Source organism: Pangasianodon hypophthalmus, chromosome 4 (assembly GCF_027358585.1).
Source record: "Pangasianodon hypophthalmus isolate fPanHyp1 chromosome 4, fPanHyp1.pri, whole genome shotgun sequence".
Taxonomy (NCBI): Eukaryota; Metazoa; Chordata; class Actinopteri; order Siluriformes; family Pangasiidae; genus Pangasianodon; species Pangasianodon hypophthalmus.
In genome coordinates, this window is record NC_069713.1 from 5,277,335 (window position 1) to 5,295,395 (window position 18,061).

The following is an 18,061-nucleotide window of genomic DNA, read 5'->3' on the forward strand; positions in this document are numbered from 1 at the left end:
TTTTACTTTCGGATGCTATTTTTTTTTTCCATGATTCATTTTCAGATATTATTCACATGATGTCACATGTTTACCTGAATTCACATAATGTTGAAATGCACCTTGACATGTTTCTCCACATGTGAGTACATATAGTCTACAGCCTAATGTTTATGGACACCTGACCATCACACCCATATGTGGTTCTTCCCCAAACTGTAGCCACAAATTTGGAAGCACACAATTGTATAGAATGGCTTTGTATCCCGTAGCATTACAATTTCCCTTCACTGGAACTAAGAGGCCCAAACCTGTTCCAGCATGACAATGCCCCTGTGCACAAAGCGAGCTCCATGAAGACATGGTGTGTGAAGGTTGGAGTGGAAGAACTCAAGTGTTGCTCCAAAATCTAGTGGAAAGCCTTCCCAGAAGAGTGGAGCTTATTATAGATGCAAAGGAGGGACTACATCTGGAATGGGATGTTCAACAAGCACATGATCAGTCGTCCACATACTTTTGGCCATATAGTGTACATATTAATCATAATCACATGCGAAAAACGTATGACCATGATTTGTGATTGTATGTGATTTTTTGTGAAGATGGTTAGGTTTGGTTTCATTATTATTTCGCCTGAAGACAATATCATAAAAATAAATTCACAAAGCAATAAAGGCAATACTCCTCTCACTGCCTCTTTATTTTTGTATCTTGCTGTCTGACCTAAACCAGGTTATAACATAATTTTCTCCCAATAAGAAATATTACATATATTTACTCATATTCAAGATATTTTCACTTGCTAAAATGCCATTTTTTTCCACAGGGTTGATGCTCCTATTTGGTTTTTCATCTTCAGCCCTGTTTTCCTCCTCATGCTATCAGATGGTGTTTTATTGCAGTCTTGACGGCTAATCTTCACTATCTGCCTCCCAATATTAGAGAAAGATGAACATGAACATGATGTGAATGGAGAGAGAGAAAGATGGCTGTGTTAATATGAGTACACCTACAGTGACTGTTTTGCTCATGTCTTTTGTGAATAGTGTCATATTAACTGAATTACATTTAACTGAAGTGTTTAATTCTGTTGTCTACTAGCATCGGTTATGGTTTACACATTGTGGTTACAGTGGATAATATATATATAATGTATAGTGATAATATATATAATGATTAGAAAACACTAGCTGTTTTACTTCAACCATCCAGTTTTGGTGAGCTGAAGCTGTTCTTAGCTGACAGGAGTGGAACCTGATGTTGTCTTCTGCTGTTGTAGCCCATTCTCCTCAAGGTTCAGTGTGTTGTGTGTTATGAGATGCTTTTCTGCTCACCACATTTGTAAAGAGTGCTTATTTGATTTACCGTAGCCTTCCTGAGAGCTCGAAAGAGTCTAATCATTCTCCTCTGACCACTCTCATCAGCAAGGCGTTTCCACCCACAGAACTGACGCTCACAGGGTGTTTTTTGGGTTTCGCACCATTATGTGTAAAATCTAGAGACTGTTGTGTGTGAAAATCCCAAGAGATCAGCAGTTTCTGAAATACTCAGACCAGCCCATCTGGCACTAACAACCACTGTATGCCACGATCAAAGTCACTGAGATCACATTTTTATCCCATTCTGGTATTTGATGGTTGATTGGATAATTGCATGAATCAACAGGGGTACAGGTGTTCCTATTAAAGTGGTGAGTCGTCTAATTAATTAAAGTAAAGCAGCTTGGATGTGACATCTCTGCTATGGGGTTATGGCTATGAATAGACATTTTATTTAAAGTGTTAAGATATGAGACATATTAACTGTATAATTGGAGGATGGCAATTAATATTTATTTATGGGCATAATCAAAACAGAGATTGGCCTACACCTATACTTAAATATAGTTATTTATAGAAATTAGGTGCATAACTTCTTTGGACGCGCAAAATAAACCAAAAACATAAACAGAAATACACTATATAAAATTATGAATTCAAAATAGCAAACTATATATACCTTACTAAATTCTTCACTGGAGAAAAAGAAAACATTTATTGTCTTCATAGCATTTAGACACTATGTTAAAATACATCTATGTAAAGGTTACATAAAAATAGATCATGTTCTACAGTGTAAATGCTGTAAAAAGTGTTCTTAGGCAAACTGCACCTGGTTTCATTATAAAAAACGTCACTGTTGGTTGGGATTTAACACATCAAGTAGCCGTCATGGTGAAATTGAACACGCTTCCTAAAGTTCTCAGGGACAACTATATAACCAGCGCTGGAAAAAGCTACAGAGCCATAGCAAAGACCCTAAACTTCCCTGTCAGATTCAATAAGACGCAGGTGGAAAGTTTATGGAACCACAACTAATCATTCCCAACATTTGCACACAATCATAAAGACAAATCAAAACTCTGAAAAATGTGTTGCTTTTGCAATAATTCTGCTTGTCACGTTTGAAGAAAGAAGGGTTGAGAATATCATCCCAAGAACACCATACCCACAGTGAAGCACGGTGATGGCGGCATCGTGAGATTGGGCTGCTTCTTTGCAAAAAGTACTGGGGCATTACATGTCATCGAAGGAAATATGAATGAAGGAATGTACTGGGACATGTTAGAGGACAATTTAATCTCATTGGCCAAGAGACTGAATCTGGAGAGAAGATGGATGTTTCAACATGACAACAACCCCAAACATGCAGCCAAAATAACTCAACTTGTTTCTAAAAAAGAAGGTAAAGGTACTTGCATGGCTTAGCCAATCTTCCGATATTATTTATGGAGGATTTTGAAATGAAGAGTCCATCAGAGGGAACTGCATAACCTCTGGGAATTGAAGATGACTTGCCAAGAGGAATGGGCCAGAAACTGAACAACAATGCTGCTAAAAGCTAATTACTTCTTACAGTAGATGACTTTGCAACAAAGTATTAATGATGTTAATTTGTGGTGTCTGAATACTTTTCGCCCTATCGTCTGGAGATCGTGACTTTGAATCCTGACGATGCCACAGCCATCCACGGCCAGGAGTCCAAGAGAGCAAAATTGGCCGTGCTCTCAGGATGGGAGGGGCGTAATCTCTCTCCCCTATCAATCACAGCGACACTAGTCATTCGTGGGCGTCTGTGACCTCGTGCTTGCAGAAGGAGAATAGCGCTTTCCTCTGAGTGTGTTACACAGCATGAGCAGCAGTTTGAAAAGACTAAATTAGGGAGAAAAATCAGGGGAAAATACTCCCCTCCCTCCCCCCTCCCCAAAAAAAGTCCCAATACTTACAGTATTTCCCCTCACTGTATATCTGGCTATGTTTTTGTCCATTTGTATACTTGTTTATATGTAAAACCTTACAAACACTAAATAAGTGAGTGCTAGAATACACCGTGTGAGTGTGTGTGTGATGGATCATATGACCATTGACAGCTGCGTATTATGTGTGAGCAGTGTGTATGTAAGTGTGGTAACAGTCGTTGATTGTAGACCGGCAGTGTGAGGAGGCGTCTCTGCATCTCCACATCGCTCGTGTAGCTTCATTGGTATTCCGGTGTCTCACTCGCCCCTCAGCATCTTCCAGACGATCCCAATTCCTCAGCATTAAGCCCTTCACACACGAGCCCTCGCCGCCTCGTACGTGGAGTAATCCGTGTCGTGTGAGGCGCTTCATTTTCTGTCCTAAAATAGGGCCTTCTCATGCCAGATACAACGTTTCAGCCTTAAGTCATGTTTAGCTAACGATGGACGTATAGATCCTCTCTCATCTAAAGACACGCTCTGTGATTTCCACAGCATGGATTTTCTCAGAGGAAGTGAATACGAGATAGAGGCTTAGCTTTCTATGCATGAGTAATGCATTTATCCAGCTAATGTCTGCACCATGCACAAGGAAAAACGACCAAATAAACTTTATTCTGTTTTTTTTTCCCTGAGAAAGTCACAGCAGACCAGAATATATTATCAGCTATTTATATTTAATACCTCTCTTATAGAAAAATCACACTCATTTCATATGATGATTGTATGTTTCTCACATGGGATTCTGTCAGTATTATGTGAAAAACATACAAAAGTGAAAAAAACAATAAATAATAATAAAATAAATTAATCATGTGTCCAAAAAAATCACATGTAGAAAAATAAAAGCAGCTACATTCATCTTTTCTTGTCATGTCTTTGTCTTGCTTTCTTTCTTTTCCCTCTTTCCTTTCCTTTCTTCCATCCCTCCATCTGCCTTTAGGTTCTTAACTCTACAGACAGAGTTCTCTTTCTCTTTCCCTGTTCTTCCTTTCTTTGTTTTCCTTGTCCTGTTATTTCTTTCTTTCTTTCTTTCTCTTCTTCCTCCCTCTCTCGCTTTAGCCTTCAGGCTCTCAGCTCTACACACACTGCAGTTCCACTGTTGTTAGTGAAATTGATGGTGTTCCTTTGCACCACTGCGAGGGATTGAAGGACACCTTCATCACAGGCCGAGCTGGAGAGCTCTGTCAAGTGTTGGTAAGGTTTTTTTATTTGTTTGTTTGTTTTTAGCTCCAAAAGTCCAAAAGACACACCAATATGTGCAATTTTCAGCAGAAAATGATGTACTTTTTACAAATTAAATAACTTCAACCACACTGAACTGAAGAGCATAATCTAGTTATGTGTTAAGCTGTAACATGTCCGAGGCATTTACATTTATTCATTTAGCGACTTACAAATGAGAAAATACAAGCAAAGCGATATATCAAGCAGAGAACAATACAAGTAGTGCTACCATACAAGATTTTTAATTGAGTGCTAGAGGAGTAAAGTACACAGAGTAGAGATGTAAGAGCCAGTGTAGGTGCAAGTTTTTTTTTTAATGGGGACAAGTTAGGGGTTAGGTAAGTGTTCACGGATGAGGTGGGTCTTTAGCCATTTTTTTGAAGATAGTGACGGATTCTGCTGTCCGGATTGAGGTTCATTCCACCTCTGAGGGACAGTCAGTTTGAAGGTTCTGGAAAGGGACCTCATGCCTTGCTGAGTAGGCACTACCAGGCGTCGGTCATTAACTGATCGCAGGTTGCAGGAGACAACATAAAACTCAAGGAGAATGTTGAGGTAGGGGGATGCTGTTCTAGACGAGGTCTTGTACATGAGCATCAAAGCCTTGAATTTGATATAGGCAGCTACAGGAAGCCAGTGGAGGGAGACGAAGAGGGATGTGATGTGGGTCCTTTTGTGCTGGTTGAAAACAAGGCATGCTGCTGCATTCTGAATCATCTGAAGGGGTTTGATGCAGCTGGCTGGGAGGCCCGGGAGTAGTGCATTGCAGTTGTCCAGTTTTGAGATAACAAGAGCCTGGACTAGTAGCTGTGAGGCATGATCAGTGAGATAGGGTCTGATTTTCTTGATGTTATACAGAATGAACCTACAGGACTGTGGAATTGTTGAAATGTGGTCTGTAAAGTTCAAGTGGTCATCGAAAGTAACCCCAAGGTTTCTGGCTATCCTGGTTGTCTTGAGTGTGGTTGAGCCTAGCTGTACAGGGGCAGGCAGGGATGACAAAAAGCTCGGTTTTAGCCAAGTTAAGGTGGCGTTCCTTCATCCAGTCCAAGATGGCAGACAGGAAGGCAAAGATATGTGGTGAGATTGATGGATCTTCAGGCTGGAAGGACAAATAGAGTTGCATAGCAGTGATATGAGAAGCCATGAGTCTCAATCACAGGCCCCAGAGATGTAGTATAAATAGAAAAGAGCAATGGACCCAGAACTGACCCCTGGGGAACCCCAGTTGCTGACGTTCAGACACCACTCCCCTCCATGATACCTTGAAGGATCTCCCTGAGTGATAGGATTCCACCCAGCGCAGAGCCGTTCTGGTGATGCCTAGACCGGAGAGAGTTGACAGGAGGATCTGATGATTCACAGTGTCAAAGGCAGCAGAGAGGTCAAGTACGATGAGGACAGATGATCTCGAGGTTGATCTTGCTAGTCGTAAGACTTCAGTGATGGAAAGCAGAGCCATGGAGTGGCTGCATTTGAAGCCAGACTACTTGGTGTCCAGGAGATTGTTCTGTGTGAGAAAAGTGGAGAGTTGATTGAAAACAGCTCTTTTAAAGGTTTTGGACAGGAAAGGGAAGGGAGAGACTGGTCTGTAGTTGTCAGTGAAGTTTAGTGAAAACTCCAGTTACAAACCTATAAATATAATTCTATAAAAACCAAACCACAAAATAGAATTCTAGCTCAAAAGAGATTTAGGGATTACTGTGTAAACATCATGTTCTTTATATCCACTTGTGTTTTTCATCCTCTGAACTGAAACTGCTAAAAGCGGAGTGAGAGGAGGAAAAGTATGCAAATTAAAGCATGTGAACCAATGAATTGTTTAATGAATCCTTTTTTATGATGAAAATATGCAAATGAAGATCGTTAATGGCTGCGGATTGAAAGAACTTAGCTGTTTCTGCAGCTGAAGCGCTGTGTTTCCACCAGAGACAGAACCTCCACATTAACATGTGCTTTTAATCAGGCTTTGACTGACAGCAGGAGTTGGGCAGGTCAGCTGAAGTTATTTGCATATTCCCCCGATAGCACGCTGTGGAGAGCATTATGCTTTAAAAAGAAGCCGATTAAGCAAACTGAAAAGAAACACCAGCATGCTAATGAGGAGAGCGGTTAGCTCTTTGGCTTTACGATGCCCTGGGTTAGACGCTCAGGGAATGCTGTGAGTGTTAGTGCCAGCTCTATGACTTTATCAGTGTGACTAATCAATAAAGTGAGTCTTGAGAAATTAATAAGCAGCTGCTCAGACATAACAATAACAACAGTAATTTACTGTAACATTAAATGATAATTACAGGGTTTAATAACCAAGCACTGTGATGTTATTCCACTCTCCTTTACGTCCTTAGTGTTCTTCTTACCCTACATTCACACTAGCACGTGTCAAAGTGACAAACAACATTTGAATTGACATATGCGATTTTCTCAATTCTGTGCAAATTAGTTATGATGTGGTAAAGCACCAAATCCAAACAACTGTCTCCTCAGGTCAATCCTATGGCACGGGTGGTCCGACATTTCTTCAGTTCCCCACTCACAATTTTAGTTCCTGCCTGCAATTAATTCCTGTTTACTGTTTGATGTGCAAAAATGGAAGAAAAACTTATAACCGTCGTTTCTTATCTTATCCTGTCACATATGACCTCTCACTTAAACGTGTGCAGACATGATCTGAAGGAAGTAGCAGAGATTATTGGTGCCTCTGGTGAGTGTACGTAGCTAATACAGTAGGCTTGCTTTGCTAATCTACCAAAAAAAAAAAAAGCTAGTACAAAGCCTTATGCATAACGTAACATACAAACAATTTTCAGACTGATTCTTTATTTCATACTTTCCTTCTGTCTGTCACTTCCTTCCTTCCTTCCTTCCTTCCTTCCTGTGTTGAAAAACATAAAGCTATGGCTTTACCTCTGCAAGTTAAGCACTGACACTGGAGACTCCTTCCATAAATATTAAATAGACATCTCCTTACAGAAAACTTCACCATATCAACAATTACACACATTTTTCTTTGTTAAACAACATTTTTTAAACGTATTTATTATTTTTAGCCTTAGATTGTTTGGCGCATCCAGCATACAGGTCCCTGTGAATGAGCTGTTGCTATAGAAACAATAGAAAAATAGAAAATTATTATAGAAAATGAATCACCTTTTGACCAGTCAGACAGCACTGTGGTATAAATTACATTCAACTGGCATTAGATGGTCCAGATTTCCACTCTTCACTCTTATAACTAAATCCATTTTGCTCTAGATTGTATTGTAGTTACTGAATAATATGCTTTAGAATAAAGTTTAGGCTAAACTAATACCACACACACACACATACACACACAAATCCTTTTAATTGTTCCTTTTTAGCTGTGTGGCTTTTACAGATAATTGTAAATGAAACAGTATGTGGATTTTCACACATAAGATGTGCAATAGAACGAAACAGCAGAATCCTCCAAAACACACACGCACACACACACACACACACACACACACACACACAAATGCAAAGGCTCCAACCACACACGCATTAATGCACAACAGCATGTCTCTCCTCATTTATATCTGTGTATTACAGAGAAATATGGCAGGAAAAAGGTTTGTATTGGCCTGGAAGTGCGGTGGAGAGAGATTTGAATTGCAAATCAGAGCGCCATACAGGATGGAGTATCTGAAACAGTACCAGTGGAGCGTGTGGAGCGTGTGGAGCGTCGTTAACCCTTCGGCTGTTCAGCTGCTTCTGCTCCAACGTTGTAAGATCAAAGCACCGCTTGCTTTTCACTCAGCTTTTAACTTTCAATCTTACACACACACACACACACACACACACACACACTGACTCTTACTCTCATATACAGTACATGCACAAGTACAACTCCAGTTTCAGCCTGAAATTTTCATGGATTTGAGATGTTTTATATGCATACACCCTCAGAGTGTGTGATATGGAGTGGCTTGCTGTACTCTTAGCTCCTCAAGTTCATTCCTCTGTATTTGCAAACACACACACACACTCAGATCCCAGAGGTTAAAATACTAGTCAGTTCAGAATGTTTGGTGTCTGAAGTTCATTAGCTTTGCACTACAGCCAACTTCAAACACATCTTCCCTGACATTTAGAGTGTGAGACAATTGCCTTTATTTAATTTTCTGAACTGTTTTAGAGGAACGAGTGTGTTCAACTCTGCTGATGTGACTGTATGATGTGATGTGTGTGTGTGTGTGTGTGTGTGTGAGCTCATACTGAATGCAAAGCTGGGGTGTTTGCCCTAAACACTACACAAAATGCCACATGTGCCACTGTACACACAGAAAGAGATGAATGTAGGTCAGAGACAAACACAACGAGGGTCAGGGAGCGTAACTGCACCTCGACTCACTCAGAATGCAGATTATTCAAATGAGATGCATTTTGAGCAATGAGTCATGTTTCACCTCAATGCTTCTTTCATTTCTCTTTATCTCACACGCAGTGGCGTCCAGACTCACTACCAGCAGCTGTATTTTACTTCATGTATAAAAAAAAGAATATATTTTTTTTACCAGTATTCTAATATACTTCATTAATATGAATCCAGTAGAGTTGGCAAAAACTGGAAAACAACAAAATGTGTATTGTTTTTATGCCTAAAACTATTTTGAACACATATATTTTGCATATGTCTTTTCCATTTCGAAAAAAAACTCAACATACAGAGACTGAACATTGTGTGCATTTTATTTTTTTGCTCAGTCTTTTCTTTTAAGAGATGACAACACTTCCTTCCATTTTTCCATAGCGATATGTGAGCCATATGAAGCCATTTGCTATTCGAGTTACAATCGCAGCTATATATCATGTTACATGTATCTATCGCGCTACACAAAGCCTTTATTCTACATTCACATCTGGAGAAAACTATCAGTAATCTTGTGTTACTTCACGAAAAACAGCCCTTCATCTGAAGATGCTAAATAGAGCATTCATAACATATTCACAAGGTATGTGGGTCATGTTCAGATTGCAAGAATTATTTTTTAATGTGCATTTGATCAATGAAATCCACTTGGCACCATTCTCTGGTTATAAATCCCACTGTACGCCTTTCTCGGATGTGTGAAGAAATAAAGCACCCCTCCCAAATCCTGTCCCTGAATGTATTTAATGACGAGGTGTTTGCTTTTACCCAGTTAGTGCAGTACAACATAAAAGCTTTATGTGCATATATACGTACTTATAGCTTCACAATTGTTCGAGACTAATACAAATAAGCACAACCTCAAATTTGTTGATTGTGTGGGTTTAATTTAAAGGCATTTTCAGTGCGTCAGATTACAGATCTCTTTGCACTAATATTCTCTCTCTCTCTCTCTATCTCTCTGTGTGTCTCTGTTTACCACTTGAATTATGTCTTAATCTCTCAAAGTGGCTGTTTTAATCTGCCATTAGGCCTGTGGGAAGAAAGACTTACTAGTGTTCCACAAATCCACTTCATAAGCAGCATGATCCACCTCCACCCCCAGGATCAGACCGCCTGTCACCCACTGCTGAGAAAAAGAGAGAGAAAGAGGTAGAGAAAGAGAAAGAGCATGTAAAAGAAAATAATCAGTTGTTGACATGATGTTCACACATCACATGCTCACACCTCTCTCATTTTCTTCTCCCTGTCACTGCAGAGGAAAATGGCTGACCTTGTTTTCAGCACTGTAAAAGGTGATTCCTGGTCTGCCCTATACACCAGGTTGGCTGAAAACTTAGAAGCCAGGAAAGAGTTGGCACCTCATGTGACTAGATAAACTGATTTGTGTGGGTGAAGAGGTCTTTCTCCTGCACCATCTGAGAGAAGATATGGCAGTCTGGAAGAGATGGATAATAAAGCTATGAGAGTGTCTGTGAATCTCAAGTAAGGGTCTTGTTGGTCTGTGAAAGGGTCAGTGAAGCTGGTAGAGCGGGTGTAGGTCTGGGACAGGGAGGCTGTGGTTACGGAAGTGAGTCTGTGGGTCTGAAATGGTAAGTGGATCTTGGACATGGTTCTTGTGTCTGAAAGAGGGGTGATGAAGCTCTGTTGGTTATGATTCAAAGAGAATCTGTTGGCTTTGATTCTGACAGAGGATCTGTTGGTTACAAGTCTGAGAGAATCTGTGGGTTATGACCCTGAGAGGGAATCTGTTGGTTATGACCCTGAGAGAGAATCTGTGGGTTAAGACCCTGAGAGAGAATCTGTGGGTTATGACCCTGAGAGAGAATCTGTGGGTTAAGACCCTGAGAGGGAATCTGTTGGTTATGACCCTGAGAGGGAATCTGTGGGTTATGACCCTGAGAGAGGATCTGTGGGTTAAGACCCTGAGAGAGAATCTGTGGGTTAAGACCCTGAGATGGAATCTGTTGGTTATGACCCTGAGAGAGAATCTGTGGGTTAAGACCCTGAGAAAGGATCTGTGGGTTATGACCCTGAGAGGGAATCTGTGGGTTAAGACCCTGATAGAGGATCTGTGGGTTAAGACCCTGAGAGGGAATCTGTTGGTTATGACCCTGAGAAAGAATCTGTGGGTTATGACCCTGAGAGAGAATCTGTGGGTTATGACCCTGAGAGAGAATCTGTGGGTTATGACCCTGAGAGGGAATCTGTGGGTTAAGACCCTGAGAGAGAATCTGTGGGTTAAGACCCTGAGAGAGAATCTGTTGGTTACAAGTCTGAGATAATCTGTGGGTTATGACCCTGAGAGGGAATCTATGGGTTATGACCCTGATAGAGAATCTGTGGGTTATGACCCCGAGAGGGAATCTGTTGGTTATGACCGTTAGAGAGAATCTGTGGGTTAAGACCCTGAGAAAGGATCTGTGGGTTATGACCCTGATAGAGGATCTGTTGGCTATGTCTCTGAACAAGGGTATATTGTTTAGGAGTCAGAGACAGAATCTGTTAGTTATGACTGAGAAAAGATCCATTGGTTGAGTCTGAGATAGGATATGTTGGTTATGGGATCAATCGATCAAAATTCCAGAACAAAGCAGGGCAATCAAGCGCTTAATCAAAGGAACAAAGAAACCACAATCAGAGATGTGCACATGAAAATGGCAAAACCTCACAAAGATTTAAATATATGGAACATATTATACTAAACAGATGTAGTTAGCAGTGAGGTGAGTGGGAGCGTTGGAAAGTTCAGACTGGATTCAGATGTGGAATTGTGGTGGCTCTTGGGTCAGTGGGGGATTCAGATGTAATGTTCAGTTTTTGAAGCATTCATGGCCTCTTAGACATGTCAACTTTGTTGTGTTTATTATACTTTGCTTTGCTCTTAGGTGTGTTCTGCTTCACTCTAATGCATGTTCACTAAATAGCCATCATCCTGGCTTCCTAGCCTTCAGAACAGTTGCTATGGCTACCTCTAGCAAGGGGAGTTTCTGAAAGCTGCCTTTCTGCTCAGACTGTGAAAAGAAGTGCAGTAGCACACTTACCATGAATCATCACACTGGCCTCAAGATTTCGCCAACCGTTACTATGGTGAATAAATCTATCATTATAAATCAGTTAGTTTAGGGTGGCTCAGAACAGAAGTGCAGTCAATTATTCCCAGTAACAACTGTTCAAAGCAGACATGTCAGAACTCCAGCATTACTGAGATTTGTGTTTCCTTTTTCTAACACAGCAAATTCGGTCTACGAAGACCTTGGCCATTAGCTGATGAGTTGAATCAGGGATAGTAATGTGGTATTCGCTACAAAGTGCGGTTTATTATAGAGAATGAAAAAGAATTTGGTTTTAGTGGGATTGTGTGTGGAAAAAATGCTGTCCTTTTTTTTTTTTTTTTTTTTAAAGTAATTGGTTCAATCTTCAGTTTAGTGTTTGTGTGAACAGAGAGACAGGAGGTGCACAGATAGCACATACTGATCCCTCAGGTGCACCCAATCAGGACAAAGCGAGACAGCACAGCTGCACCATGGCCAAGGCTGTGCATATTTTTGTGTGTATGTGTTTGTGTGTGCGTGCATGGGCAGTCATGGCTGACTGAGACTGCACAAAGACACAGAGAGAGGGGGGAGGATCTGACATGTTAAATCAAATGACATTGGGCATGCCGAGAATCCAGAGTGAGAGCCGAGTGATAGCAATGATCCTGCTGTAGATGTGATCATCAGGTATATGTCAATGGACCAAGCTGTGTGGAATATTTAACTTTTAGGTCTGGCTTTTGGACACAGATTTGTCTTGTCTTAATTTCAGTTTCACTTCATTCATTCATTCATTCATTCATTCATTCAGTAAGTAAGTACTTTATCCTGGTCAGAGTTGTGGTGGATTCGGAGCCAATCCTGGGAACACTGGGCATGAGGTGGGAATACAACCTGATTGGGTCATCAGTCTAGCACAGGACACCATGCATACATACACACACACACACACACACACACACACACACACACTCACACATACACACACACACTTAGGGGCAATTTAATGTAGTAAATCTACCTACCATCATGTTTTTTGTAGGTGAGCAAAAACTGGAGAACCTGGAGGACACGGGAGAACATTTGAAACTCCACACATACAGTAACCCGAGCTCAGGATTGATCCAGGGACCCTGGAGCTGTGAGGCAGAAATGCTATGTGCTTGCCAAAATGGATTCTAATTATTATCTTCTTACAGCTTCTGTGGTGAACTAATTAACTATCGAGTCAATAAAAAAGAGCCATGTTTGTCCCTTCTTCCTTTTCATCTTCAGCTGAAGTCAAAAGTTATATTCCTGAAAAGTATTTTTAGCCACGTCTGCTGATGATGTAGTATCGGTTTCAAACTAGGAAGTGGAATTTTATTTGGCAAACACAGACGAGTGGAGTGATACACACAGTGAAACGTCCCAGTGCAATTATAGGAAATATAAGCATTCTTGGAACACCACTCAACCAATCTAATTAGTGGACTGGAACGAACTGTTGTAGAATAGCAGAACAACACTGGAGACTAGAACATTAACCAAGACAAAAACAAAAGCACATGGCGGTGTCTCGGTTTATTCACAAAATTGACTTTACTATGAGCTACTGTCCTTTATAACTTGTACAGTTTTGCTAAGATGCTCCACAATACACCATCTAGTTTATCCTATTGAAGCTGCTGTTGTCTTGTGTAGCATTGAACTAAACAATGTTGTTTTGTTCGTTTTATCCTACACTGTTTTTATACTTGTCTCACACTGTTTTACACGTTGCACTACGTACCATGCTCTCATATTTATTTTCCTGTACAGACAAAATAATGTTAAATGATGTATTACAATATAGATATAATGTAAATACAAAAAATAAACATAAAAAGTGAGGTTTTAATTGCATCTATAATCACTGAATCAATAATTAAACATTAAAAAAACTGTTTTAACATCTGAAAAAACAAGCAAACAAATAAATAAATCTCAAGGCACTATGACGGGAAGTGTAAGCTCAATACACATTTAGATCAGTGTTACGATCCAATACAGAAAAAAAACACAGTAAAATGTCATTTCTGTTTCCCCTAAGCTTGTGATGGGGATCTTTTCTGATTTCTGTAATTGCCTGTGCATTGCCTTGTCATTTATATGCATGAGAGTGTGTATGGTTTGAGAGCGTGTCTGCATCCTTACCCTTGAACACCGCTGTTTTCTGGGGATCTGGGTCAAAAGTCAGCCGGGTGTCCAGGTCAAAGATCAACTCCTATACATCAATAATGATTTCACAGCCGGCATTACAGCCTCGGATTATTCATACGGATGATTCAGTAAGCTGGAGGAGGAGATTGGCTTTTTCCATTCTTATTTAGATGTGATTATCGACCAACTGTTTAGAAACAGTCCATCATAATCACAGACGCGGGAATTCATTATTTTGTTGCTGTTTGCCAGGAAGCTGTTGGCTGGATTTGGCGAATCATTCAGCACTGGCAGCTTGCTTTGTTTATGCTGTCATTTTCATGTGATCACAACTGAAAACGATTCACTGCCAGCTGTGGAAGGATCTGTGAAGGTTGTTTTGTGGCTGGTGTGTTTGTCAGTGTGTTTGTCGGTGAGTTTCCAGAGGTTGGGACTCAGCATCCTCTTGACTTACCTAGCAAAATTTCAACAGTGTCCTTAGAACAATTATTTATTTTTATTTTATTTTGGAAATTACTAAGTCTGTGTGCTGAAATTGTAATTTAATGAAAGTGCCTAAAATATCTGAAATTGCCTTTTATTTTCATTTTTCTGCTTCACTGGGCATAACTACTTGATAATCAGATATTTAATCAGTAGCTGCAGACTCCGAATCCCATGTTTCACATATTAATTAAAACAATAAGGCGTAATAATTAGTTGTTTTCTTTTGCACCTTAACCAGGGGTTAAAAGAAGGAAGAGGGATTAAGGATGTGGGAGAGTTCTCCTTTCATGGAGCCACCACTCTTCACTTCATGGGTTATTAGACAGAGTTCTCAACACAGATATCAAGAAAAATGTTTAAAACAAGATTTAGAGATTTGTGTTTCTGTGTTTCCCATCAAGGGCGAATTCTCCCACCTTACACCCGGATCCCCCGTGACCCTGATCAGGATATAGCGCTCACTGAAGATGAATGAAATTAATGAATGTTTCTGTGTTAAGGGTTTAATTTAACTAACGAAATTTGGGTTGTTTGTTCTGTTTGTTAATTTTCCTTGCTTGTTTATTTTTATCATTAGATTCTTTTCAAGCAAACAGGAAAGTCTTTCAATTAGCTAAGGAATAAAACACTTGGGAAGTTACAAGTGAAGTTACGTGTTTCATTCCTCTTATACTACAGCAATTTGTCAACTATTACAATTTTTATTTCTTAAAGAGCATTGTATTTTTTTTATCCATTTATAATTACATTTCTTGTTATGGAATGGTTGCGAAATAAGTTAGTTATCCTACTATTCTCACTTACAGCTGTAAACAGTCGTTCCCTTACCAGCCTGTCTTTTTTTTCTATCTCTTGAAGCTAATAAGAAGGAAAAAAAGTAGCTTGTTGAGTTACAGATCACATGACGTACTGACCATTACAAAATGCTAACACTGGAGACTCCTTCCACGGATGCTAAATGTTGCTTTGCAGAAAACTTATATTAAAAATTGATATGTTGTTCTTTGTCAAATAGCTTTTTAAAACATTTTATTATTAGTCTTAGACTATTAAAGCCCTGGGAATGAGTTGCTACTACTATATAGAAACTATAATGTTTTATTGTTAACAAGTGCATTAATCTAAACCTGTGCAGCTGCACTGCTGTCAGAGCTGCTGTTATAGAAAATTAATCAACACCTTCTGAGTCCAGAATCAGAATTTGAAAGTGCCGTGGTGTAAATGGACAGATACAGCAGTTCAACAGTTTATCATGTAATGCAGTGTTACTCTGTATTGCCTCATCAGTGTTAATGTTATCATGGTTAATTGTTTATCCTTCTATCTAATTGTAGCATTGTTATTGGAAATCAACTTTAAAAAATAAAAAAATTAAAAAAACTGTTACACTCATCCCCTCAATATGGCATGACACATTTCAAAGGAACTTCAGCTCAGATGATTGTTCTTATATTCAATATTTTCAGCTCAGAGAGCTCATGAACGCCTATTCACAAGGAAAATTGAAAGAATGTTTGGAAATGTGCAAAACTCATTTTTTTACACATTGCTCTACAGCCATGCCGAATCGATTGGCTGTGACAGTACACACTGCTACAGCTTCGTACTGAGCATCTGACGTATATTTTTGGGATTTATAAGCATGAAGAATACACTGGAGTGAGACTGACAGGCAGAACGCTGGGGGTGCAGATTAAATCTGCTGGCAACAATAAACAGTGTGAGGTTTTGTGTGTGTGTGTGTGTGTGTGTGTGTGTGGCCAGAGACAGCAGACAAAAGAGATCAGGGAGGGACCATGTGGGGAAACTCCTGGATTAGCAGCCAATACACTACGAGCCACATGGCAGTCATCTTCACAACTGAAGTTCAGTAACATGGTTGTATTTCTGAATAAACATGAAAAATAAACACAAACATAAACATTATAAACATGCGGGATATATAACATAGTATAAAACATATAACATGCAAAACATATTATATACATACAGTATATAAACATATAACATGCATATACTGCATAAACATGAAAAAATAAAAATAAACATAAATCTGATTGTATTTCTGTATTAACATGAAATAACTGTAACTGTAAGTGATAAGCTTGTTTTATATTTTCCAAAGATTGGAAAATCGCTGCTACTTGAATCTGTCCATTATGTATGGAATAAAACACTCAATGCCGTGCTGTTACAGTAAAATAACAAGTGACGAAGCAAAGTTACTATGACAGCACATTCTGAAGTGTTTTATTCCTCTTCTACCACAGATATTTCCCAATGATTACATTCTTTTATTAAATGACGCATCACATTTTTTTATTCATTAATAGCTACATTTCTTCTGTGAAACAAGTTCGTTCCTATTCTCACTTACGTTATAGCAGCTATAAACAGTCATTCCTTCACCAGCTTCTCTTTTATCTCTCTCAAAGTTATTAAGACAAAAAAAAAGAAAAAACGCATCATTGTTGTTACCAAGAACTCCTCTGTCCTGTCTTACAGATACAAACTGTTACAAAGCGCTGACACTGGAGACTCCTTCCATGATAAATGATAAATAAACATCTCCTGACAGGAAACAATTACAATTACGTGTGTTTTTAATCCGTTTATGCAGCATCCGTCACACAACAAGTCCCTGTGAATGAGCGGTTACTATAGAAACGATAATGTATTAGTAAAAGTGCATTAATATAAACCTGTGATTTACAGCTGTGCTAGTGTTATAGAAAACTAATCAACAGCTTCTGAGCAATCAGAATCCAGAATTCAACAATGCTATAGTATAATATCTATTGATATAGTAATATTGTAAATTATGTATGAGTCTGCTACTCTTACTATTGTTAAAGTTCCTTCCTATTTTTTTTATCTTAGTGAAACCAAATGTCTTAATTCTGTGTAAATGGGTTTGAGCTGCATTTCATTAACTAAAGGTGCTAAAAAAGTTATAATTAAAGTAATACTACAGCAAGATGGAACCTCCAAAGCAACAGAGAGGACGATGATGGAATTCTCCCCTTCGTCATGTGATACTTGATTATGTAAGAAACAAACTCCTAAATGATGACGATGTGTCTGATCATTTGTAAAAATGAACTGGGTAAACTGGAATATCATAAATCTCGCATCGTTTTAACGTAATCTATACCAGGACAGGACATGTGGCACCACCAGAGCAGGATAATCCCCCCCTCAAAAAAAGGATTAATCAGCTAAACATCATACGACAGCCACACAGAGAAAATCAGGACATGTTGTGCTATTCTGTAGATTTTATTAATGGTTTAAATCTAGTATATGTGCATAGGTTGTTGTGAAGGTTGCAATTTATCTCTAGATATAGATATATAGATAGATATAAGAGATCATGGTGGCACTCCAATCATGAAATATCACAGCTAACTTCAGACATTAAACACATCTTGATAGATAGACTGAAAGTAAATGTCAATGTTTGGGAAAAGTAAATTTTTG

At 39.2% G+C, this 18,061-nt stretch overlaps 1 protein-coding gene across 1 annotated transcript in view; it reads left to right on the top strand.

Annotated features, from left to right (window-relative positions):
- LOC113547242 (tripartite motif-containing protein 16-like) overlaps positions 1-18,061 on the top strand; it is a 50,177-nt gene that overhangs the window by 9,969 nt on the left and 22,147 nt on the right. Inside the window, 2 exon segments of the mRNA XM_053233522.1 lie at positions 3,446-3,615; positions 4,319-4,453. Of these exon segments, the coding sequence (XP_053089497.1) occupies positions 3,446-3,615; positions 4,319-4,453 (305 nt within the window).